Raw genomic sequence first — 26,624 nt, 5'->3', positions numbered from 1 at the left:
GCAGAACATTGCCCAGAGCATCACACTCCCTCCACCGGCTTGTCGTCTTCCCACAGTGCATCCTGGTGCCATCACTTCCCCAGGTAAACGGCACACACGGTCACGGCCATCCACGTGATCTAAAAGAAAATGGGGCTCATCGGACCAGGCGACCTTCTTCCACTGCTCCAAGGTCCAGTTCTGATGCTCCCGTGCCCATTGTAGGCGCTTTTGACGGTGGACAGGGGTCATCATGGGCACTCTGACCAGTCTGTGGCTATGCAGCCCCATACACAGCAGGTGCGATGCATTGTGGATTGTGGCACATTCCTCCCGTGACCACCATTAAAATTTTCTGTGATTTGTGCCACAGTGGACCTTCAGTCGGTTTGGACCAGACGGGATAGCCTTCGTTGCCCTCACGCATCAATGAGCCTTGGGCACCCAACACCCTGTCACCGGTTTGTCCCTCTTCGGACCACTGTCGGTAGGTACTCACCACTGCTGACCGGGAGCACCCCACAAGCCTTGCCATTTCAGAGATGCTCTGTCCCAGTCGTCAAATTACAATTTGGCCCTTGTCAAAGACGCTCAGGTCTTTACTCCTGCCCATTTCTCCTGCATCCAACACATCAACTTCAAAAACTGACTGTTCACTTGCTGCCGAATATATCCCACCCCTTGACAGGTGCCATTGTAACAAGATAATCAATGTTATTCACTTCACCTGTCAGTGGTCACAATGTTTTGGCTCATCATTGTATATCTGCTACTCATTCTTTAACGGCCCTAATTATTCCCATTTTCTTGTGGGGTTAGCTGTGAAAAGGGTGACCGTTCTGACCCAGGGCTTTCTGGAATTGGTTGGCCAGGTCTGAAATTTGACAAGCAGAAATTCGCAATTCACTCAGGGTGCAAACAATAACTCGCATTCTATCTGTGAAAGACACCGTGGGATCTGTAACGTTCGCTAATCACCAGTGCCACCCAACAGGTCCTCGGCTTAACTTCCATTTGAAGGATGATAATTGAAGGATCTAATGAAGGATCATTGATATATCGTGCCGTGAAACACCAGGATGATAATTTAGAACAGGGTCAAGATTCAAACCCAGGATAGACAGCTCATTGCGAGTATGCATACCTCTCAGTTATCCTGCTGGCTACGCAGTTATATAAACGTGGAAATAAGTTAATACCCCCAAAAAAAAAAAACCTTGTTTTTTAAAAAAAAAATCAATTTAAATATCCTGAATGAAAGAACACTCCAAAGCACAAGCTGTGTTTTCTATTCATGACTACTGTAGATCAAGGCAATTGTGCACACCGAGTGTGTACATCAAGGTAAGGGTATCAACTTTCACCTGTTCAACATTTGAAAAAGGTAAATATATTGTTGTGCACTTCCAATGGCAGACTGTGTTACTATGGCTTAGAGAAGACTTATTGAAGCCCAAAGATGGCAAATTCTTGGAATGGAAAATGCTGGGAAGTCCTGCAGTGAAATTGTCTGTCAACTTGGCTTTCACCGGACTGTTATCAGCAGATCGGTTTGCAAACATCGACAAACCAATGATGTTAAAAGACAGACCTCAGTAGACCCAGGGTGATCTCTAACAGAGAAAATGCAGCTTTGATCAGGCTTGTAAGATGTATTACTTTTGTCACAAAGTTCAGTGGTGCGGCATGAACGGAATCTTCCTCGGAGGTTTTCCATGAGAATGTTCCGGAACGAGCCTCGCGCTTAAGATTACAAAGGTAAGAGCCTTATCTCATGCCAAAACAAAAGGTTGCCCGCTTGGCATGGTGCCAGGCACGTTAATGGAATCTCATATCCTGGAGGATATCCATTTGTCTGATGAGTGACACTTTCTCCTGCATGACATTTGGTCGCAGATGCACTATGATATGGGGCTACCTGTTACGATTGTAAAGTTGACTCTGTCAATGTATAGGATGGCCTGACAGGTGAAAAATATCATTTTGGATCGTGTTGTTTTTGTTATATTTCTGAAAAGATATGTATTAATTAATTAATTAATGCCAAACTCCAGTGTTCTTCATGCAGTTACTAACATGTTGCCAAACGATGCCATCAAAGCATTGCCCTGACCAGCAAAGAGTCTTGATTCAAATCCAACAGCACATTTGAGACATTCTTCGGCATAAATTTAAGGAGATGTTGTTTTTCAGATCAACCCCATCCAAAACATTATCTTTTCTACACCCATTAAACCACCCACCCCAATTTTTTTTCCCTTCTACATCCATCTTATCCATCCCCTGCATTCTCCACTACCACTCAATGTAACCCAAACATCCCTTGGTTGTCCATCTTCGTTTATTTTGCCCCTTGTCCTGCTGTTGGCATTTACCCGTTCTCTTTCTGCTGTTCCTTTTGTGATGTTGCGTCCTGATCCGTTCTTCCACGAGCTTCTTCTAGCTGTTCTAGCTTCCACGAGCCTTAACTCCATCGATAAAAAAAATTAATGGACCCTCTTGTGCAGCATAGATTTAAGAAAATGGACTCTCTTGTGAAAACACCGGCACAGCTGCTGGAGACTGCTTTTTGCACCAGTAATGGCAACTTCTTCAAGGGATGAGAAAGAGGTTGCAGCAGTCATTCGTTCTAATGGTGCTCAGACACCTTGTAGACCTTTTTGAGATAATCATTGCGTTGTGACAACATTGATGTAAAACGGTGACATGAAAAACATCTTCATTTTGTGATTAAAATAAATAAAATAAAATCAACAAAACATCTGGATTTTTCTCATCATTTGTCATACGTGCATATATGGGCTTTTTTGATGAACATGGTCTCCGAGTAATTTTCTTGGTTTATTGCTTTATCCAGAAAATGCAGCCCATGCTTCGCCTTCTCCATGTGTATATATGCTGTGTATTATATCGTACATTTCACATTTGAATTATTGTGTTCAGGAATGTGGTGACAGAATCACGTGTTTTGTCATCAACACTTTCCTGCCAAAGTATCTTACTCTTCCTCTGACCCAATTGATTCATCTGATCATGTGATTGTGAAGGCAAACATTAACCTTGCCATTCTCAGAGATCAGCCTCAGCACCAGGGAGGCTGTCCGTTCACTCAGGCAAACCGGCGGTGACTGCAAGCAGCCATCGCTCTCCAGGACTGGTCTCCTATATCGACTGCCCCCGATATTAGTTCAGCCTTGGAATTCTTCCACAGAAACCTGCTCTTCATATGCACAGATCCATCCCATCTCGTCTTCAGTTATACTATCCATCCTTCCACCAATGGTGCACTGAATCCCATGCTGAGGAAGTTAGCCTGAAACGACTTACATTCTCCTGCTGGAGGTCAAATCCGACCAAAGGCAACCTCAGATCATTCCAAAAAGCCTGCAACAAGTGTGTGTGTGTGTGTGCACTCTCAGGAGAGCCAGAAAACAACATGAGACCAACCTCAAGATTGACCTTTCAAACTTTTCCCCCTCCTCTAAAACCTGGGGGTGGCTTGTTAAGTCTGTCTTTGGTGTGTGCCCCCCCCCCCGCCTTCCATCACTTCCCTCTCCTCAAATGGCACCATAGCCAACTCTGCTCGTGAGAAGGCCAAATGCTTTAATTGTGTTTGCTTCAAAATCTTCGTGTCCCCAACACCTCTCTATAACTACCCTTTCCAATCGTACCCAACTGCTCCTGGACTAAGTGGTTTTTGCACTTGAAAAGGTGGGGAAGTTCCGAGCAACCCTCGATTCTGACTCTGCAACTGGTCTGGACGGCTTCAGCCCACATGTCCTTAAAACCTGCTCTGCTATTCTTGCACTTCTTCTCTGCCATTTTCATCCTATCATTTGCCCTTGGTCAACTTCCATCTGCTTAGAAGTCAGCCAACATCACTGCATTACATAAAGATGGTGCAAAAATTATCCCCTTAAATAAAGACCAATTTGCCTACTTCCAATCAGCAGAAAGGTCATGAAATCCATTACTGCAGTTGACATAAAATAATTCCTTTTCTCCAATGACCTCATCTCATCATCCATTCATATTCAGAACAGGTCACTCTACCTTGGACATACTGCTTCTACTCACCTAACAATGGATGGAGGCCCTCAATGTCAGACATGAGATCACGGTCATCTCTCTGGACATATCTCGTGATCTTGATCCATTCTGGCATCCCGCATTACTCTCCAAAATTTCTGCCTGTGGCATCGATAGCCAACGACACTCTTTGGTTAGACTTTCTCTACTTTTGTAGCCAATGGAATCCTTTCTTCTCCTCTGCCTGTCAAGGCTGGAGTGCCCCAAGGCAGGGTTCCTTTATTTTTTGTAGACAATGTTGAGGCTCGTGCGAGAGCTTACACACAATGCACAGCAAGGGGGTATGAGACAAGAGGGGTGGGAGTGGGAAGGACAAAACAGTGGGGAACAGATACATTTGGAGATCTGTGGAAGGGAGAGGGATGGGATGGGGAAAATGGGGAATACAAGCTGGACATTACAGGGACTTTCAGGAAGGAAAACAGGGAATTTGAAGGAGGTGGGATTGGGGTGGATTAACGGGGGTAGAAAAGATCGAGGATTTGGATAAGAGGTGGTGGTGAACAGCTGTTGTGAAGTCCTGGAGGGAAGAGTGGGATTGAAGAGAGTGTGGGAGTTTGTTCCAAAGGCAGGGAAAAGAGGAATGAAAGAGTGAAGGTGAGCAGCGATTCTTGATTTTGGTAATTTTACCAGAAGGGGATTGCTAGAGGACCTTTAGCGCCCTGCCAAAATATTGGGGGCAGGGGGGGGACATATGTCAGACAGAGTCGGGGAGGGGGGGCAAGACTGGAGAGGAGACGGTCGAAGACAGAAAGACTACCCACCTGCCTGCGGTGAGAAACCCAAAGACTCAGCCTTATCGCGAGAGATACCAATGATCCTAAATGCCTTGGTTTCCACAGCATGAAGCCGAGAAAGGTGAGAGGCAGGAGCACCAGCCCAGAGGAGGGAGCAGTACTCCATCAGGCTGTGGACGAAAGCTTTGTATGTGGTCAGGAGCTCATGGGTGGTTCTAGGCCCCACATTATTCCTAATCTTCATCAATGGTCTCTCGAACTCTCTGGAAAATCCTCATCTCTTTGGTAATGACTCCTGCCCTCCCCTCCCCCCCCTGCTGTAAAATCCCTCATCTTTCACATTGGAAGTCAGCAGCCTCTTCCTTCTCTGCAAACCTTTGTAGTATCACAATCTTGTCAAACACACTTAGGAGATATCTTTTAATATGGAGAAATCTCACACACTTCACTCTGTCTCTCTGAAAGGACCATCTGTCAAACCCCATAATATACTTTCTTACCAATGCTCTTGAAGTTCAGTCAGGGCCTGAGTATCAGGTATGAGCTTTCTCGGGCAAACCACACTTCTAGGTTGGCCGCCAAAGCCGACTGGGCATCCTCCATTGCTCAAAGTCCTTCCCTGGCACACCTGTACTCTTCTCCACCTGCAAGGCCTTCACCCGTAGCTTGATTTAGTACTGCTCTCCCCTTTGGGCTAATGCCCTTGCCCAAAACTTTGCTCAGCTTGATGCTATGGACTCCAAGGCCTTCAAGATCATTGGAATCTCTCACAATGGTGCTGAGTCTATGGGCCGATCACATCGCAGAGAGATTGTTGGTCTATCTGCCTTTCTTCTTCCACCTCCTTTCTGGTCTTGCACCCTCTTCTCTCTCAGTGTTATGTCTCCCCCCCCTCCACCCCTTAGGTTTCTCCAGGGTGCACATGGTCTGCCAGCAACCCCTTTCTGGTAAAATCCCAAAATACGAAATCACTGTTCACCTCCACTCATTCGTTCCTATTTTTTCCCAACTGTGGAAGTAACTTCCACATTCTCTGCAATCTCAATCTTCCTTCAAGGTCTTTAAGACAGCTGTTATTCACCATCTCAGATCATCTCAGATCATCTCTGATCCAAAATCATGATCTTTTCTACCCCCGTTAACCACCCACCATCCCATGACCTTTTTCCAAGTTTCCATTTTTTCCTTCTTGAGAGTTTGCTTCTGCATACATCTTTTCCATCCTCTGTGTGTCCTCCCATATCCTCCACTCTTCCCTACATCCCTCATTTCTCCAAGACTCCCTCTATTTTGGCCCTCACCCCTGCTGTCCCTTGTCTTTCTACTGTTCCTTTTGTTCTGTTACATCCTGATCCATTCATTGTTTGAGCTCCTCCATAAGCCTCGACCTTGTATGAAAAAAAAAGAGGTCACAAAAGGTTTTTTTTAAATGGCACGAACTGCTTCCTCGCTTAACGTTCACCTTTTAATGGAAAGAGCACACACGGACAACCCCCATGAGCTGGCAATGTGATGAAGAGACCTGAACGATGACAGAAAGGCATACAGAATATCGTGACACCATGTTGTGGGTCAGTACGATTCAAATGTTTAAAATACCTGGAAAGAGATTGAAAATTATCAATTTGCGGACAAGATGATCGTTCTTTTGATGTCAGATCACTCATTTTTGAGTTAATTGCACACACACACACACACACACACACACACACACACACACACACACACACACACACACACACACACACACACACACACACACACACACACACACTTGTGTACAGGACAGCGGTTATCCCAAAGTCATTTTGCACACAGTGTTCGAGTAATTAACTATATCATTTTCGATTATCCGTTAATAGTTTAGGATAAAGTTAAAATGATGTTTGAAGACTACAAGGCAAACTGTTCCTCTACTTGATATGATTATTGAAATGTGTTGAAATATTTTTGGCAAAATTAGATACGAGTCTGAGAACTTGGACATTTTCAGGCACTATGTGAAATCGTCCAAACTGATAAGCTTGTGCCAAAGTATAACTTTCTTGGCGGTCGCTCGCCTGGTAATTTGCTGCCACATGCAGAAAATATTGCCCTTACAAAAATCGCTTTTTATTTTGAAAACTTGTAAAATTTAATGAGGTTGCGAAGACATTTTCATCAGATCCCATTAAAATTCCTCAAGATTGCTTAAGGGCATTTGAAGGAGGACAAGCATAGAGGGGTCTTCAGGAATCAAATTGCTACACGCTGCATCCCACGGCCCATCCATAAACCGGGAACACAACCGACGTCTTTCTTGAAAATGTTTCTTTGACAAATCCATGGCCATGACTGAGTTTGATAAACAAGCCGCAAACCATTGAATTCATATTGACGGCATGGGGAATGTTTCAACATGAAAGTCTGCAGTACCTGTTTACCTTTCCGCACACATATTCTGCTCTATTATGCCTCCAATATTGATAACATGACTACTATTAAGGAAATTTCAAAGACAATGTGAAACCCAAAACTAAATATAACTATAATCTCCAGAGAGAGAGAGAGAGAATGTGTGTGTGTGTGTGTGTGTGTGTGTGTGTGTGTGTGTGTGTGTGTGTGTGTGTGTGTGTGTGTGTGTGTGTGTGTGTGTGTGTGTGTGTGTGTGTGTGTGTGTGCGCTCCATGACTCCAAAAACATGAAACGTTGTGGCCTGAAACTTTGCATGCATACCAAGGTAACTCCAAGGAAGTACATGAATGAAACTGGGTGTTTGGGTAACTTTCAACACCCCTTTTGAAGATAATTAATTGCTTCCCTTCAAGAAAGGATTATTCTTGGTCAGCTCAACTTCACCTTGCAGGGGTGTTCACCGCCGTTTTGTTTCGGCCTTTTCAAAAATGCCTTGCCTTGGAAACATGATGTTCTCTCATGGACTAATTAAAAGTATATAATCGAAATCTGGAGTCAGATTTGAGAATCAGAGGTGGTGGACTAAATAAATGTCAAACTCTGGAATTAAATAAGAAAATTTAACAAAATTACAGATTCTTACAGCAAAGCGTCGGTCAGTACCCTTCTTCTATATTCAGCGAAGCGATGGGTGATTTTGACCTTACTCCTCGACCTCTCAAGGTTATAATGTGGACAAAACTTTATGGGACCACATTTTTTTTTTCTACAATGCACCTTACTAGAGTTTTTAAAGTCATTTTTTTCACAATTCATAAATTAATATGGAATAGGCAAAGCCTAGAAGCGAACGTAGAATTCTTCTTACATTCGCTTCTGACTTTACATAAAACTTGTTCACAACTGTATACTTGCCAACTCTACCGTGGTACGTGTAAGCGCCGCACAGCTGATGATTTTGACGCAATTTCCGGTTACTTCGGCCTGGATTCGGGATCAGCGAACAAATAATGTAAATCATGATTAAAAAATATTTTTTGATGATGCGGGAGATATCTTTATTAAAATTAACTTTGGGAAAAAAATAATTGAATAAATAAATAAACGATCACTTCTAGTCAAGAATAAAAGAAATTAAAAGTTCCGGAAAGAGTTTCAAAATCACTCCCGGCAATGTTAAATACAAAATAAACACTTCCTATCATGAAAAAAAAATCACTTTCGGAAGTATAAAATTAACTTTGGGAAAAAAATAATTCAATAAATAAATAAACACTTCCGGTCATGATCTCCCGGCATGCATCATTCCCCATGACAAAAACCGGAAACAAACAAACAAACAAAAAAAAAGCAACAAAACAAAACCGGAAGCAAAAGGGTCATAGCCAACGACACGGATTCACAATTGCCAGGGTATTGTGTTGTTTTTGTTGTTTCCTATTCTCTCATGTGCACGCGTTAAGTAATATTCACAAGATAGAAATAAAACCCAATCGTGTTTATACACCGCACAGCGTTTAACAACAACCGGAAGCAAAAAGTCATAGCTAACGACACGGATTCCAAATAGCCAGGGCTATTGTGTTGTTGTTGTTGTTTCCAATTCTCTCATGTGTACGCATTAAGTATTAAGCTCACTTCGTTCGCTATAAACACACGAGCCATCACCTGTCACCATCTCCGCAGTAGATCCATATATACAATGCTTTATAAAAAGCCAAAATATTTCCCAATTTCAGCCCAGATGCCCACATCATGAATAAATGAGGAAGAGAAGGGGTGGAGGTGGGAGGAGGGAGGGAAATTGGTGGGATGGGAGTCTGGACGGAGGAGGGGGGGGAGTGGAGGTGGGAGTCTGAAGGGAGGGGTGTGGTGTGAGGAGGGAGGGGAGGGGTGTGGTGTGAGGAGGGAGGTGAAGGGGTGGGAAGAGGGAGGGGAAGGGGTGGGAAGAGGGAGGGGAAGAGGGAGGGGAAGAGGGAGGGGAAGAGGGAGGGGAAGAGGGAGGGGAAGAGGGAGGGGAAGGGGTGGGAAGAGGGAGGGGAAGCGGTGGGAATAGGGAGGGAAAGGGGTGGGAAGAGGGAGGGGAAGGGGTGGGAAGAGGGAGGGGAAGGGGTGGGAAGAGGGAGAGGAAGCGGTGGGAAGAGGGAGGGAAAGGGTGGGAGGAGGGATGTGGGGTTGCCCGCCAATGCTGGGTACCTTTGCTTGCGCTCCCCCCCCCCCTTCCGCACTCTTGCCCCTTCCTCACCACCCCTCCTAGCTCCCATCCTTCCCAGCCCCCACCCCATACTCGCTTCTCCCAATCCCTCCTCTCCGCCACCCCTCCTCTCCCCACCCTACACTCTCTCCCCCTCCTCTCACTCCCCCTTCCTCTCTCTCCAGTCCCCACTCTCTCTCTCTCCTCCCCCCCCCCCCCACACCTTCGTATCCCCATCAGTGAAAAGACGGGTGGTATTTGCTCATCATGAATAAATGAAAGTAATCTGATTAAGCAATATAAATAAATGATTTTTCATGACACCAGATAATTTCCAAACTTTCTGCCTGTCAACTAAGATAAAACGAAGAAAATAAAAAATCATTGTATTTTATATCGTACTGCTTTAATTGAAAAAGTTAAGTAAATGATTGTAAACTGTTTCATGAGATATAAATTAAAAATTGCACTATTTCATAACTTATTACCTCCACTACCAAAGGTGGATGGAAGTTATGTTTTCACCCCTGTCTGTTTGCCTGTCTGTGAGAAGAATACCTCAAAAAGTTATGGACGGATTTTGGATGAAACTTGGTATCCAGGTTGATTGTGTGACAAGGGCAAATTGATTAGATTTTGGTGAAGATCCAGATCCGCTATTTTTTAAGTTATTCTTCACCATTGAGAGGTGGGGCCAAAAATGATATATAGTGTGATATCCAAAAAAGTTATGGACAGATTCAGACTAAACCTGGTGGACAGGTTGGGTGTGTGACAGAGAAGAAATTATTCGCTTTTAGTGAAGATCCAGATCCAGATCTGGATACTATAGTTTTTTTTATTATTATTATTTTTTTTAAAAAGTGATTCTTCACGATCGGCCAAAAACGATATGAGTAATAGGATATGGTGAGTAATAGGGTCAAAAACGATATATAGTACAATATTTCAAAAAGTTGTGGACGAGTTATGACAAAACTTGGTGGATGAGTTGAGTAGGTGACAAGAACAAGCTGCTTAGATTTTGGTTCAGGTCCGGATTCAGATGTAGCCTATCAGTGGGATACAAAATGTAAACTGTTCAGCCTGGTGGAGGTATGCACTCTATTGAGTGCCGGACTCATTTTAATTGAAATGACTGACAACTTTCTATTCCTTGTATCATATGATGAAAAGGTTCCTAAATCAACCATAACTAATTATTCCAGACAAAAACATGTCCTTGTAATAATTACCATTTCTAAGCATAAAAGGAAACATTTATTTTAAATCCCCATTAAAAGGATCTCTTTCAAATCGACTTGAGGGTAGTTTGAGGCTTTGTGTTCCAAGCTCCACACTATGCTGGCGGAACCTAAAAGCCTCCCTTGGGTTTCCCGCTATGTTCTCTCTCAGCCGATTTCTGCAGGAGAATACGGGTGAGGTTTGACTCACATGCAGATGAGAGGCACGACGTGCATGTAGACCAGTTTACTGGCACCGACGGAAAGGACTTTGTCATTCTCATGCAATGCTCATTCTTCGTTTGTCTGTATATTCCCCGATTAAGGAAGTTTCTTACAAATTTCTTTTTACACAAAATATGTGTTCTGGCAAAGGTTTAAAGAAAAGGAAGAAATGTTTTTTGAAATGTACATCTAATTATTCATCCTTGATAATAAAAGCAGAGTTTCACACCCTTCCTGTCGCCACCCCAAACTTGTAAATGTTAAACCACATCGTGAGATAATTAATTAACGATTAGACTGCAACATGTAACAACTTTGAACGATGCAACAACTTCATGCAACAACTTTGAATTCCTTGCAGGGAAACATATACAGTATTATCAATGAAAAAAAAAAGACAAAATGCAACTATTATGAAGCAAATAAAAATATCCAAAAAAGATAAACAATCAACAAACCAGTTCATAGTTGATTGGTAGCTCACAAGTTGTGAAAACCTGCAAAACACAAAGCACCATCAATTCTGTCAATTGATCAAATGACACTCGTTAGCATTTAAAGCATCTTTGTAAGAATAAATTTGTATATAATATAATTAGAAGAAATCACAAACAAAAGAACAGTGCAAGTATAACTGGGATGTAGATGACTCATTCAGAGTGCCCTCTCTCTGTCTGAGGACAAACCTCGAGTCTCATTCCGCATGCCCGACTGACTGGCTACGCCGTCCCTCTGCTCTCACTGGCACGCAGCAAATGGTCCGGCCAAGCCTTGTGCTGGCCTCGGCCCACCCACTTCCCGTCTGAACCATTTAATTCCCTCACTCTTCCACGATGATGATGAGGCACAGCAATGACAATGTCGGAAACTTTAGAGAAAGGGACAAGGATCTCACCTTAATTCCTCTCGACCACCCTTCTTTGTACGATCCCACACCCATATAGGTCATAAAAGTGCAGGAATAGGCAAGCTTGTATGGAAATTAAACTATCGGCACTTGTGCTTAACTGACCGTAAATGCACAAGTCCCCCATTCCAAACAACCACATCCGCTCTTGTTCTAAACCAGAGAGTTTGTTTGAACTGTACGTACGTACTCTGGTTTACCAAGTAAAAGGAAAAAAAAAAAACTGTATTTTGTGTTTTCATATCATGAAGCCAAGACAAACTGTAGCTTGGGAATGTTTTTACATTGGCTAACATTTCATCATAACATGTAACCTTTACAAACATGTTTGGTTACTTTGAGAACGAATTGGCTTGTTTAACCATCAATATAAACTTAACATTACTTAACCATCTCCAGATGTGTCGATAGAATCGACTTTTCAATTGCTACTCCCAAGTCGAGCAGTTATTGCTTGATAAAGCCGTTACTTTGTATGCTGTACTTTGTATTTGTTCATCGGGCTTTCACTTCACAATAAGTTGAAAGGTAAAAGATAAAAAATAAAAAAAATTGAAAATATTTTATATTTTCAAAATGTTTTATTTTTAGATGCGTTTCATGGGAATATATTACAAACTTCTTTTTTTTTTTAATTTTTTTCGCCTTCTGAGTGCTGCGAAACAATTTGTTGAAGTTACAGATATTGTTTCGAAAACACAACGAATGTTACAAGGTTAAAGATGAAAGGATGCTTTCAATAACAGAACATAAATCACCAGCTCTTGAAGGATCTGAATGCATTATACCAAAATGGACCTTAAATAACATTGTTCAGTAAAACATAAATCATGCGCTCAAGCGTCCTGCGAAGTGAAAGCAGCTAGATAAGGTAGGTGATTGTATGAAGCAGCCTTGTTTTATTGACATTACATTAAATAAGTAATATTGGTTTATGGATGGAAATTTGGGAAAGACAGGCACTCGTACGTCATACAATAGTAACCACATAACACCAATCCAACTGTAATATAGATCAAGACAAAAATGTATGAGAAATCATTTTGAGACAAACTGTGTTGCTTGCTTAAAATCATGGCAGTCTTAATTAATAATTTATTCATTCAGCGATGGATCTCCATTGTCCATAGTGAAGAAATATGCATCAATAGTGCTTGTGAACAAGGGCACGATATTGGGTGCTTAATACATCAAGGAATTTACAAAAGATGTAGATTCAAAATTATATTGTATTTTTTGTACGACACAGATAAAAACAAGTGCTCTGTCTACTGGGACCTATGGTATCGTATCACCCTACTTACTCCAATTTTGCCAATGACGGACTGACCGGTCTCGGAACTAAAACATATCATGAAAGCAATAAAATTAAACAAATCGGTGTTGATTTAGCGGAATGTATCTTTCACAATGACTTTGTTAAACATGAGTCTTTTGCTGCTTTGCCTGATTAAAAACCAAGAGGTTAGCTTCTTGCATGAGGTCAAATAAACCCAGCTCTTCCATGAACCTCAACCTCTGCATGTACCATAAAACTGCAGGATGTGCCCACGTTTTAGGGTTCCCAGCATCTCCTGGTTAAAGTTGAATTATTTTTCTGTTTCACTCAAATGAACAAGCATTAGCATCACTTCCTTGAACTTGTTGAAACTTTACATTGATTTCCACTTTGGCTCAGAAAGACAACTAAAAACGCCCTGAGAAAACATTGAGTCACGCTCATCTCTGTTGATGCAATTGTGACGTTTAATAAATACTATTTACTTGCTTCCTTTTACCATTGGAAATAGGCCTTTTCCATCTGATGAAAAGATGCTTTGAAACAAGCCAGAGTGGTTGAGCAACCAGAGGAAGATGTATTTTTGTGCAGCATACAATACAGATTACACAATGATTTTTATGCAATGCCTTCAATCAAATATAAAAACCAAATGGTATACTTTCACAAAAATAGATGAATAAGTCATATAAAGTCAGGTGATGTATGACAAAATGCATCATGTTCAAATGAATTTTAATTGTTTCTTTCCATTTATTAACTTTCCATAATATAGATATGTGGGGTTTGTTCTGGATGGGGTATTATCGGAATCTGACAATTATGAATACAATTTGTTCAGAAATCAAATCTAAATACGAAAGAGATGAGCGATCATTACTCTCACTAAATTATCCATCCACATTCTTCATCGATGCACCATACTCTTTTAAAGAGCATCGGTTCTGCCAATGCAGTCTCCTGGCAAACGTTATAATCCTGGATGGGTTGACACTCCAACACAGGATACTCAACTGAGAGGGCAGGAATTTGTTGTTTTTTCAAGGTGCCAGCGATAGCTTGCCGACTCTTCGCTAAAGACACCATTGGATCTTTAATGTCCACCAACTCATGTTGACAGACAGGATACCCAGTTTATTGTCCATCCGAAGGAAGGCACATTCTGATGCCTCACGCTGCCTCCGAGACACCAGGGTGATAGTTTATAGCTGAGGCAGGAGCCGAACCCAGGCTAGATGGCTCAGAGACGAGTGGGTATACTTCCAAACTACCCTGCCAGGTGATCTACCCACATTGAATCTCATATGCTTGTTTATAAAATTTGGCAATGCAATGATGATACCCCCAATTTAGCTATCAATATATCCAGCAAGTAAATAAAGCATAATTAAAGAACCGGAAAACATTAATCAGTTTATGATACTATCAGGAGGTATACATTTAAAAATTACCAAGTGAGAAATGTAAGAAAAAACTCCCTACTTTGGTATTTGGGAGAGAAGCTTGTTTTGATACTTTTTTGTTTAACTTTTCTTAAATGGGTTTGTTTGTTTCAGTGAAGCAAGGCATGGTGGTTGTACTACAAGGATGGAATTTGTGGAAACTTCTCAGTTCAACTGTCCTATAATCAAGAAGTCTCTTGTTAAATCTCTCCATTGTGAAAAAAAAACCACTGTTTACATTTTATTTCCACATTGAACTAAGGCTGATGGAGTTTGTACATAAATCACATGTCGGACAAGGACAACAGGAGGCATCAGTGTATGTTTACATGAATTCTACAAGGGCGAAAGCAGACAATGAACAAATTAACACAGGACATGGGATGTGAACGTGGCATCCCAGAATCACGAGCTATGTGCTAAAATGGGGAATGATAAGCTGGCCAACATGATTCAACATCATGTTACAGAATTAATTATTAATTACCGCCAAGATTGTTCAGCTTGACACAGTGGAAACCAAGGCCATTATAAGATAAGAACCAAGGCCAAGGCCCAAGATGAAGCTTAGTCTATGGGCCTATCACTTCACCATCACAGACAGGTCAGTGATCTCTCTGTCTTCTACCGTCTCCTTTCTGGTCTTGTATGCTCTGCCCTTTCCATGCTTTGTTCCACCCCCCATGTTTCTGCAGGGCTCACATGATCCACTATCAACCCACTACCCCCTTCTGGTGAAATTACCTAAATCCAGGATCACTGCTCACCTCCACTCATTTGTTTCTCTTTTTTTCACACCTGTGGAACCAACTTCTACATCCTCTTCAATCTCATTCTTCCCTCCAGTTCTTCAGGACAGCTGTTCACCACCATCTCAGATCATTCTAAATCCAAAACCATGATCTTTTCTACCCTCGTTAACCCACCCCAACCAATCCGTCCTCCTTCCATATTTCCAGTTTTCCCTCCTGAGAGTTTCCTTCTGTATGTATCTTGTCCACCCCATGCATCCTCTCCTGTCCCTCAGTCCTCCCCACACCCACTGTTTGTCTTCCTCCCTCTGTCTTGGCCTTTGGCTCTGCTGCTAGAGTTTCCCCCCCTCTCTCTACTCTTCTTTTTGTCCTGTTGCATCCTGATCTGTTCAGTGTACCAGTTATAGCTATTCCAGAAGCCTCACCTATGTATCCAAAAAATAAAATAATACATTTTTGTTTTTAAAGATTACACCAAATCATTTACAATTGCCAACCCGTCAGTTTGCAATGTGAAAATTGTAAACAAGCTGCAATACCTTATTTTTGAGGAGGTGAGAATTCTAAGCAATGCTGAGAATATACAGTAGTAAGAAAAATATCTTATATGAATATGATGACATACCCAGGAGGATAGTTGTGTGTTCATTTTCAAAAATTATGATAGCTGTCCCCTTGATATTGCTGATGCACATGGCAGGAAGTCATTACAGCACACTATGGACTTTGATTTGAGGTGAGTATTTGTGATGTTTCTCAATTAACTTTTCAAAACCATTTTCGCTGCTGCCGTACGTGTATGACGAGAAATTCGTGGATCCTTGATTACTGCTGATCACGACATAGAAGGTCCGTCCAAGTTGACTTTTAATCCTGTGGTTGTAAATTTTGAACCACTCAGATTAAATAATTCTTAATCAAGTCCATTTTTTTTTCTCTCAAGAAAGCTGTTATATTGGAATTTTTATTTCAATCAATACAACTACAATCACATTTGGAACACCCTCTCCATTCCCACCCCGCTTCTTGACATACTTTCCAACAAAAGAGGTTGACAACAGTATAAACGTGCCACGATAATACCACTTTTATGATTAATGATACAAATCATACTTATAAAAGATAAGCTATTGGCAAACATTACACAAAATTATTTAGATACTGTCATTGAAAAATGCAAGCAGAAACATCAAGACAACCTACAACGAAGATTGATTGACTGGTACCAAAGTTTTTTTTGTCAAAATCGGTCCACAACATCTGGTTTGAAATCAAAAATAGTTTTCACACTTGTCCATTTTGCAAAAGTGTAGGCTGAGTAGAACCATAAGGCTCTGTGTTACCTGAGTAAAGCTCATGTTCTCGGGGCCACAAGGGAGCACAGAGCCGGGCCATAAACTCTCGCTTTCTCCGAATATTTTTTTTTCACTTTTCTCAGTTGGAATCCTCACATTCCATCACCTTTCGATTCAATCCTCACTAACGTAGACATCCATCGTCCCACTGCTACACAGTTAGACTATGGATGTCTGCCTCACCACACTCTGCCTCATACCCATCTCGAATCGACCGAATCGTTAGGAGTTGTGCATCATAAAACGAATGTGCATGGAAGGTATTTTAATTCACTCTTTAAAAATAGGAACATGAAACTGCACCAAAGAGAGTGTATTTGAAGGGAAGTAATTTGGAATATAATCTCATCAGGAGATTTTACAAATGGGAAGGCAATTCACAGCGCAGACTCACTGAACCACACAAAGCGTACAAGTCGATGGGCCAGCCTGAGCTTATGAGATAGGAGAGTCGTGTCTCAGATATTATCATGCCTGTGTATCCATCCCATGGGCAACCAGAGGAAAGAGGTAATTACATCTGGGCATATGACTCATGGAATTAAAAACGGTATTTGTTTTGAATAAGCTTTACGAGCAGCGTTTGATGCATTCATCATTTCATTCTCAAGACCCCCCAACTCACACAAAGCATTTTTATTCTTCATCCTTTTGTGAAATTAAATAAATGTAAAATATGAGTGAAGTGTGAAATACAAAGATGTCAGCAAATTTTTTTTTTTTTTTTACTTTTTGTGCAGAACTTTTCTGAGCAGAACCTTTTCATTTTGTGCAGAACTTAATGCCCTGGCACTGATATAATCCTAGAACTGCTTAACCTGGCCATTGAAGTATTTTTACATCATATTTTACAGGAAGGTTCATTGTATAAATACATGACAAGGAAAAGGTTTGATTATGGGGGGTAAGTACCTGGGACCTTCAAAAAGTTATTGGAAAGATACATTCGCAATTGACCGAGAAACGCCAACACTTTCAATATGTAGGGATACATGATGAGTAAGAAAAATATTAGTTCCTCTATAGTTATGTATACGGTACTTGTAAATTGAAAGATCAAAAAGTTGGGGTTTCTCGGAATATTGTGAGTATCTCGTATGGATAATTTTTTGAACACCCATCATATGAACATACGTACATAAATAAATTTTACAAACACAGATGATGGAAAAACCTGGTCTACCTTAAGTGCTGGTTCAAAGCTGTCAATCCTATTACGTCAGTACTCTCCACATCTTCGACCCACATGCGTCTTGCCATCCACACCATGCGTACAACCGCCTGAACCTCTCGCCCTACAATTTCTTCCAAGTTCTGCCACCCTTACCCCACGTCCTCCCAGTCTCCCACCTCCAATCCATGCCCAACCACCCCCACCCAGTCAGACAACATCGTCCCCACCCCACAAGCCACCCCTTCAGATCCTTCTCCCTCCTCCTGAACACTGTGATTTGGTAATATTAGAATGAAGACCTTTGAATATTGGTGATCTTTCCTTTCATGTGACTCCTGCAGTTCAAACAATGGATGCCAAACAAAACGTTGCTCTCACAAGATGTCTCCAATTCCTCTCCGTCTCTCGCTGTTTATTCTTTCATTTTTCACAGGCCTCTCCCCCATACAAGAGGTGTTGTTATTGTCTACATTAAGAACTCCATTCCTCACTGGAGATTGCCCACACAAAGCCCCTCCTGGCCCACTGGTATAACTGACTGCACATTCCTCTTCATAACCACTTACTTAGTATTCGTAACCATTTACAATTCCTCTTCATGACCACTCACAAAAGGCTTTCTGCGACTCTCTGTCTGACCCAATTTGTAAACTTCCCAACCCAGATGTCTGGTAACAGCACATCCTCCCTTCTAAACCTGGGAATGATAAACCTTCCAACTTCCTTTGTTCCTTTTATGCTTCTGTGGGCTCCTCTAACTACACCCTTGATAAAAAAACCAATATCTCTGCAGTTATTTTGAGGTATCAACTACAATGCTGCAGAACAAGGTTGTTCACGCAAGCCACTTGGCAGTCAATGCGATCTGCCCTCTCACCAAAGGTTTGGGCTGCATTCTCAACAGCATCTGCTATTGATTGTGCCAAGGAATACTTTTACAAAAGGTTACTCTCTATCATCCACCAACTTATCCCATCCCATCTGCTGCTATCATATCCACCCTCTTCGTCTTGATACACGCTCAAGCATCTTGATTTCGCAAAATGGATGGCTAATCTGATTGAAGTAAACTTAATTTTTTTTTCTCCATAAGGCTTATAAACAAGTGTGTGTCCATTTTCAGGCAAGCCAGCAAAACAATAATATGTTGTAAATCTCAAGGCTGAATTCTCCAACCTGTCTCCTTGGTAAAAGTCCTGGTTGCGCCTTGTCAAGTCCGTCCATGGCTCAGGCTCCTCTACTCTTAAACTGTGCTTGGGATAAGGCAGAATGCCTCAGTTCAGTTTTAGTCTCAAAATCTTATGAACATAACTCATCCCACTTTCTCGACACCTTACACCCCTTTCCCCACTGCCTTCTTGACTCTGTGTCTGTCATACCCAAAAAGTTACTCAAAGGCATCATCTACAATTCTGTGTACCATTTTAGTCAACACAGCTGAGGAAAGACAAAGCTGACAAAGAGAGCATTCAGTGCAGGGCAACTGAATTGATTATGGGGTGAGCTAGAATAATCCATCGAGGAGCAGTTGAAGGAGGCAGGACTTTGTACATTAGAAAGGAAGCGATTACGAGGGTATCTGATAGAGACGTTAAAGATAATGAAGGGTTTGGACAAGATATGTGTGGAGGACATTTTCATCATAATGGACAGTGTTAAGACCAAGGGCCATCATAGACTGTGGGCAAAGAAGCTGAGTGTATTAAACTGAGAGTATCAAGACTGTATTAAGGCAGGGGTACATCAGTCAGAGTAGTTAATGCATGGAATGATCTCCCTGGAAAGGTAGTGGCAGCAGAGGGGATGATAGGTTTAAATCGGAATCAGACAGGTACCTCGATGCATTGGAGATAGAGAGGTAAATGGGTATAGACTTGAAGGTAGCTTCTGTGTGGAAGGATGATGGTTTCTGGGGTTGGTGTAGTGCAGGCGTGATGGGCCGAATGGCCTCCTCCTATGCCAATTAGTTCCGTGTGTGTGTGTGTGTGTGTGTGTGTGTGTGTGTGTGTGTGTGTGTGTGTGTGTAAACTTATATCCAGCCTCAAGTGATAGGCTCAGATTGAATCAGTGTCCATGTTCTCAAATCCTGCTCTGTCGCTCTTGCTTCTCCACTGTCTTCTCTTCGGCTGATGTATTTTTCTTGTTTACCAGATAGTGCTGCAATTAGGGTTTCTTGTATATCAGCAAGGCATTTTAGAGTATAGAACACACTGCCACAGGTACATAGTGCCACATGTCACACATCCAGAACTACTTCTGCCTTCACCAGACAGAGTGGTAAACAGCCAGCCTCTTGCTTGGGCACTGCAGAGTTCTGCCAACAGGAACACCATTGCACATGTCTGGGAAAATCGATCAGGAGCTGTGGGAATGCCAACCTCTGCCAAGTAAGATGCGATTGCTGCAACAAAATATAGTCCAGATTTGGCAAAAGCCGGATCGGGTTATTGTGCAGAATATCATCGATTCAATGCCTGTTTGTGTTCAAGCACTGTATGGTGCCAAATGACATGCTACTAGATACTCAAAAAACATTTGAATATGTTCATGTCATAGAATGTAAAATTAAGATTAAAAAAATATATATATATAAGTGTTCATTTTATTGTAACAAGTTATTGTCATAAGTACTAGTGCTACAAGTGGTATTTGTACATGATAATAATCCAGATGACAAGTTATATAATCTATAAGCAGTTTTTTTTTTTTTCAGATGTCTAAGCTAATAGAAGAATTGAATGAGATGCAACTAAGGGCGTACATACCGATAGAAGATAATGGGAAGCAGTTGGGGGACAGATAGAGGAAAAGTGTAAAGCTGTTGAGTTGATATACAATTTGACACAACAGGACTGTGATCTGATACCTTAAATAACTGCAAGGAGGAGAAGTATCATGGAGAAGCTGAATGACAGTTCCACTGGCAGGGAAAAGGGAGATGAACTAGTGGAGGTGAGCTACCTGTCGAGATTTAGGGAGGAAAACAAATAGTGGGGTTACTATTGGTGCATTTGATCAAGTGAAGCTAGAGGGGTCTAGATGATGGAGAGCACTTGTTGTGCAAAACCAGAACATAGCCCATGGTTGAAAGACTCACAACCTGTTGGGCTTTTGAGAAAAACAGGCCATTTGCTTCAGCACCGCTGTGCGAGTACATACACACGTACATACATACATACGTGGGGGGCATGCTCCACAGCATGCCCCTGCATCCACTTTCTGCCAGTACTCCAGGGGCCTCTACCTGGCCATCCCCCAGGCAGATGCCTGGCCCATCCCCATCTCTTAGGGATAGGACATTCTCGGCACCCAACCAAAGGGACTGCCTCAGGTTAACCCAAGGAGATTGCCATCTGGTGGACGACACCTCGGCACTACCACGCCACACACCACTTCGTCTGTTTCTGTGGAGTGAAGCGTTTTTTATGGTGGCCAGAGTGCAAATACTGCCACCGATCTCCTAGGAAAGGTAATTATGCTCTCCTTAAAAACTAAATGTTTCTCCCAAGTAATAAAAAAAAACAAGAAGTAATCTCAACTTTTACTTGGAAAAAGATAGTTTGATGAACGACAAAATTTGGTCCACATTTATTTCAATCAAAACTATACTTTCTGGATTCGTTATTTTTTGCAGTCTATAAACAAATCTTTTAAATCCTGACAATTTAGTGGACAAATCTACTATAGGACCTGTGACCAATATTCTGAGATCATGGTTTTGAAGGATGATCTTTGATGAATCGAGGATGCTGAACAAAATAAGCTGGGGGAATGTAGGCCAACTTGTGAAAATGTAGGCCAACTTCGCCAGAGGGCCAAATCCAAGATGGCGACCACAAATATAAATAATGGCATATCTTCACTTGTATACGAGCTATAAATGTGTTCTTGGTGTCTAAATATAGGTTTTTGATGTCAAGGAATCCAATACTGATGTCAAAAATATTTATTATTGAAGAAAATATATGCTGGAGTAATATTTTCTTCAATGGGAGTTGGGAAAATAGAAAATAATATATTTGTTACCGGTCATAATCAAAATGTGTTTCATGTATCAAATGACTACTTGGATTGTGTATGGTGTAGATCACACCATGCAAAGTACATAATGATATAAAAGTTTTGGTGAAAGCTTGTGGACACTACATGGTCAGTTAGGACAACTTATGAGAACGTGTTCGGAATGTATGTGTTTGGATTAGATGACTCACTTAATAATCATGTATTATCTAGCCCCAGGTATGGTTTTTATCCCAGGTAATATTCCCAGGTATGGTTTTTAAAGATCTCCATAAGGTTCTTCTTGGTTTTTAAGATCTCCATTTGGTTTTTCTTTATCATTCTCAGGACTCCACTTATCACTGGTAGAACTGTGGCACTCCAGCTTCCAATATCATTTGATTTCATTATTGAGATCTTGGCATTTGGTCATCATTTTTATTTCTGCATGGTTGCGGCCAAAATTGCTGGGGAACGACACCTCAATTAGCAATGACATATCTTGTATGTACCTAAGTACTATATCCGATTACAATTCTTTGTTTTCTATGTTCACACTCGATAGGATCATCAGGTCGTATGTGAGTGAGCTTGACAAAGTTTTTTTTCAATTTCCACTTTTGGTTCATGTGGTTCATGTTTCCATGAGTTTGCTGAAACTGGGATATCGAGTGCGTGTGTGTGTGTGTGTGTGTGTGTGTGTGTGTGTGTGTGTGTGTGTGTGTGTGTACATACATCTATATTCATATATATGAATGATTGGATTTGTGGAGGAATGTAATCCACGAATCCTTAATGGCCAAATAAAATGGCCTGCCTGTTTATTTATCCCCTACCGGGTTTCACCGGAGGGGACTGTGGGTTTGCTCTCCATCTGTCCATCCGTCGTCCATCTGTACGTCCCACCTGTGGTTTTTCAGACTTTTCTCCCATCCCCTTGAACATATTCAACTGAAACTTGTGTATGGCTTTATTATGATGTTACATAATGTTCGAGTTTCAGGTGGTTTCGTCAATTTTTCAGAGTTATGCCCTTTTTCGACTGAGAAAATATCACATATTATACATGGGTCAGTGTTCAGCTGCCCTGACTCCACCCCACTGCTTTACACCCATTGGCTGGACAGCTGTCCTGATTCCACCCCCAAAAAATCATGTGCCGCCATTGCATGAATCAACACAGATTGGCAGGCCTCAGGCCTTAGCCCTGGGTGTGAGTCCATGGCCCAGTCCCAGTGCAATTGCAATGATCCCAGGAATAAAATCACAATGTATTTATATATGCACATGTATTTAAGCCGTACGCGTGTTTTTGCTTCATGTATGTACATCGGGTTATTTTTTAATATGAAATAGGCAAAGCCTACAAATGAAACACGATGGGTAGGAGAGTTTATTCTTCTTCATTTTGGTTCCAGTGTCAGCTTGAGTGTGCGCCAGTGGCGTACCTAAGGTATGGCAGGTATGGCACATGCCCTGGGCACCATTTGAAGGGGGGGGCGCCACTGAGCAGGATTCGGTCTCTATCAAGAATGGAATATTGAAGTTGAAAGACGTCAGAGACGAAAGAAACGAATGGCTGATGAGAACTCGAGAGATGCTGGGTTAACAGCCAATGAGGAAATGGAAAGAGTCATGAAGGGAACACTCGACTGTCTTCACAGAGAAATGGACGAAAGGTTCGCTCGTTTGCACGACACTGACGCCAAGTTTTGGTTCCTTCTCGATGTCGAGGGACTGTGTTACGGTGCCAACAGTAATGACCTAAAGAAGAAGTGTGAAAATTTGGGCGGATTGTCCAGCTCTGGTGTTGATGGACAGCAGCTATATGAAGAAATCTTGGATTGCAGAATGTTGCTATCAAATCAGGCCAACATGACAATATCAAGACCTGAAGAGTTTCTCAAATTTATTGTTCAGTCTGGAGATGAGAGCATCTTCCCCGATCTTCGCATTGCTATTCAGATCATGCAAACCATCAGTTTCCATCGCCAGCTGTGAGAGATCATTCAACAACTTAAAATGAATACTTTCGTATTTGAGAGCCTCCATGGGTCAAGGCAGACTGTGTGATCTTGCTCTGCTGAGTGAAGAAAGAGAAGAAATTGAAAAAACTGACTTTGAGCACATCATAGACCAATTTGCATCAGTGAAAGCAAGGAAGGTGAAGTTGTAATTTTCATGTAGTGCCATAATTTGTTCATTAAAAGATTAACAAGCTCGGGTTGTATTTTTGAGCTGATATTATGGTAACGTTATCTAAAAGATGGGTGTCAGATGTTTGGACAGGGGTGCAATTTCAGGGCTTGCCATTGGCGCTATTTTCCCGAGATACGCCCCTGGTGTGCGCGAAACGGAAACAAATTTTTATCTCCCGAACATTCACTGGGACAGGTAGGGGACATGTTTTGCAAAGCAATTCTCGCTCTTGTTATTCTTATTATTAATGCCAATTATTATTATTACTGTTGTTATTGTTGTTAATATTATTATGCTGTTATCATAACTGTTTTTGTTCTTCTTCTCCTCCTCCTCCTCTTCCCTTTAAAAGACTATTAGAAGAAGAAGAAGAAGAAGAAGAAGAAGAAGAAGAAGAAGAAGAAGAAGAAGAAGAAGAAGATGAAGAAGGATGACGATTGTTGTTTCAATTTTGTTATCAGAAGTGGCCTTTGAAAAACGCTACAACAACGTTTAACTACTCAGGCTGCTATGTATACACCTTTACATGGTGTTTTTCCAAAGCAGAACAGGGGGGGGGGGGACATGGGAATTCCTTGGGATTTTTTGCATTCGAGTCAAAACCACGAGTGATGATGCAACACAATTAAGGGCTGTGAAGCATCACTTGTAATACCATCTCTATCACCACTGGGAGCAGCGCTACATGGTACACATTTACATCGAGAATTAGCATCGGCCAGACTTTCGGAAACCATGGTGGAGAGTGGCAAACCAAGGAGCTACAACCTTTATCTTATGACTCTCAGTCCCCTTGGCAAGTTTGTTCAAGACCGGATAAGTGGTGACCGGATGCATTGGCCCCAAACAGACAAACACCAAATTGCGTATTTTAGCATGATGAGAAACAGCCGCTCTCTACGGAAGATATTGGGGTGAGGGGTGATTTGGGGGGGGGGGGGTCATGTTATTATCCTCATTATTATGGCCAATCATTATTATTATGCTATTATCATTATTGTTGTTGTTATTTTTGTTGTTTGAAGCGGCTGGCCTTGGAAAAATGTCAGGATAATGTGGAACAATACTCAAGCTGCTATCTACTGTATACACATTGTGTATAGATAGCAGCTATACACACACACATATATATATATATATATATATATATATATATATATATATATATATATATATATATATATATATACACATCTGGTCATGCATCCTATAAACACCGATTCTCATTACCTGCAACTGGATTTGTTCCAAATTTGGTTCTGCGAACCAAGTACATGCAGATATATAGAAAAGTTATGTTGAATTTTATTGTTATACAATAACCCTTACCTTGTTTTTGGCATTATGAACTATCCCTGCATATTTTTTTAATTCCTCCAAAAAACGTTTTGCTCGTTTTTATAAAAAAAAACAAAAAAAAAAAACAGGCTAGGCCTGGATCATTTCAATGATGAACACCAGCTTACAACATTAATATGCATGAAAAAGCAATGGAGAGCAACATGCTGCTTGCACATAAGAAGAGAGTCTGTTCGTTAAGTAAGAAATTTACTTTGGGTGCCAAAGGCTGAAAAGCAAGAGGAGCAGAACTGAATGCCAGACGATGCTGAATACTTGAGATATTTCTGGACACTATCCTGACCTCTTGGTTAAGGGCCAGGCCCTCTGTGCACTGCTGGGTCAAGAAAGGTAACATGCCAAGGATCTTGAGGTATTTCTGAAAATCAAATTTGTGATTTGTGACAAATGAGTTGGAGAGAATAATCAAATACATACATCACTTTGCCTATAATGGGAGAATCTTGACCACTGTGATGTCAAGAAGATCTATTTTGCTGTTTGGTTCAATGAATTTGGATAATCGAAACAGATGGTAGGAAACTAGAAGTAAATGAATTTCAAAATAAGAGAGAGGAAGAGAAGAAGCCAGTTCAGAAGTGTCGGTCCAGACAATATCAGCAATGATGCTGTCACATTTATTGCAGATGAGGTATGAAGACAGCCAGAAGTGTTTCCACCTTGACAGGGAAGAGGTTCACATTGCAAATTGAGTGCAAATGGTGAGGATGGTCTGTAGGAAAGGTAACAGTCCAAGATGAAATGGGGGACACAAACTTTCAAGAGCAAAATAAAGTTTTGGCACTCAATCTTGCTATGGACAAGTGCCCATTGCGGAATCTGTCCTTGGTGAATGAAGGAACTGAGGTGGAGCACATGTTAGAAAACGACTTCACAAGCTCGATGCGATGCATGAGAATCGCAATGCATTGTCGGCCTTGAGAGAGACCTGAACTTTGGACAGGAGTTCCAAAAATTTTTTGGTTGACAGTGAGGTTAACAAGGGAACCCATTAACCTTGGTTTTGAAGTTGGACAGGACAGCTGGAGGCAGGAGAAGATGTATTTTTGAAAGGAGGATCAAACATTAATAATATAGTCACATAATAAAGTTGGACACTCGAAAGAGAGAGCAGATTGCAGAGTGGTACAGTCTTTTAATGACTTTACTTTGAGATTTGAGGATTTTCACTGTATATGTAGGCAACAACATTTGATTGGATACAGTTAGGTGGACTGTCTGTTCAAGAGATTATATATAAATACAGACTTGACTAATCCAACTTCTTGATAATCTTATAACACTGGTACACTCAAGAAATAAATCCAAACTAAACTT

At 41.4% G+C, this 26,624-nt stretch overlaps 1 protein-coding gene across 7 annotated transcripts in view; it reads right to left on the bottom strand.

The window, feature by feature from the left end:
- LOC147030766 (tensin-1-like) overlaps positions 1-26,624 on the bottom strand; it is a 434,197-nt gene that overhangs the window by 234,508 nt on the left and 173,065 nt on the right. For 4 of the 7 annotated variants that reach the window (XM_085875172.1, XM_085875169.1, XM_085875171.1 and 1 more), the window contains one exon: positions 11,300-11,338. In XM_085875172.1, the coding sequence (XP_085731298.1) occupies positions 11,300-11,338 (39 nt within the window). Of the gene's footprint in view, positions 1-11,299; positions 11,339-11,527; positions 11,610-17,759; positions 17,894-26,624 lie in introns of those variants that run through there. The other 3 variants (XM_085875174.1, XM_085875176.1, XM_085875173.1) reach the window with 3 other exon arrangements.

Source organism: Eptatretus burgeri, chromosome 3 (assembly GCF_056783735.1).
Source record: "Eptatretus burgeri isolate ZD-2024b chromosome 3, Ebu_testis_v1, whole genome shotgun sequence".
NCBI classification, from domain to species: domain Eukaryota; kingdom Metazoa; phylum Chordata; class Myxini; order Myxiniformes; family Myxinidae; genus Eptatretus; species Eptatretus burgeri.
The sequence above is the reverse complement of the archived record's forward strand: the minus strand, read 5'-3'. Positions and strand labels throughout refer to the sequence as shown.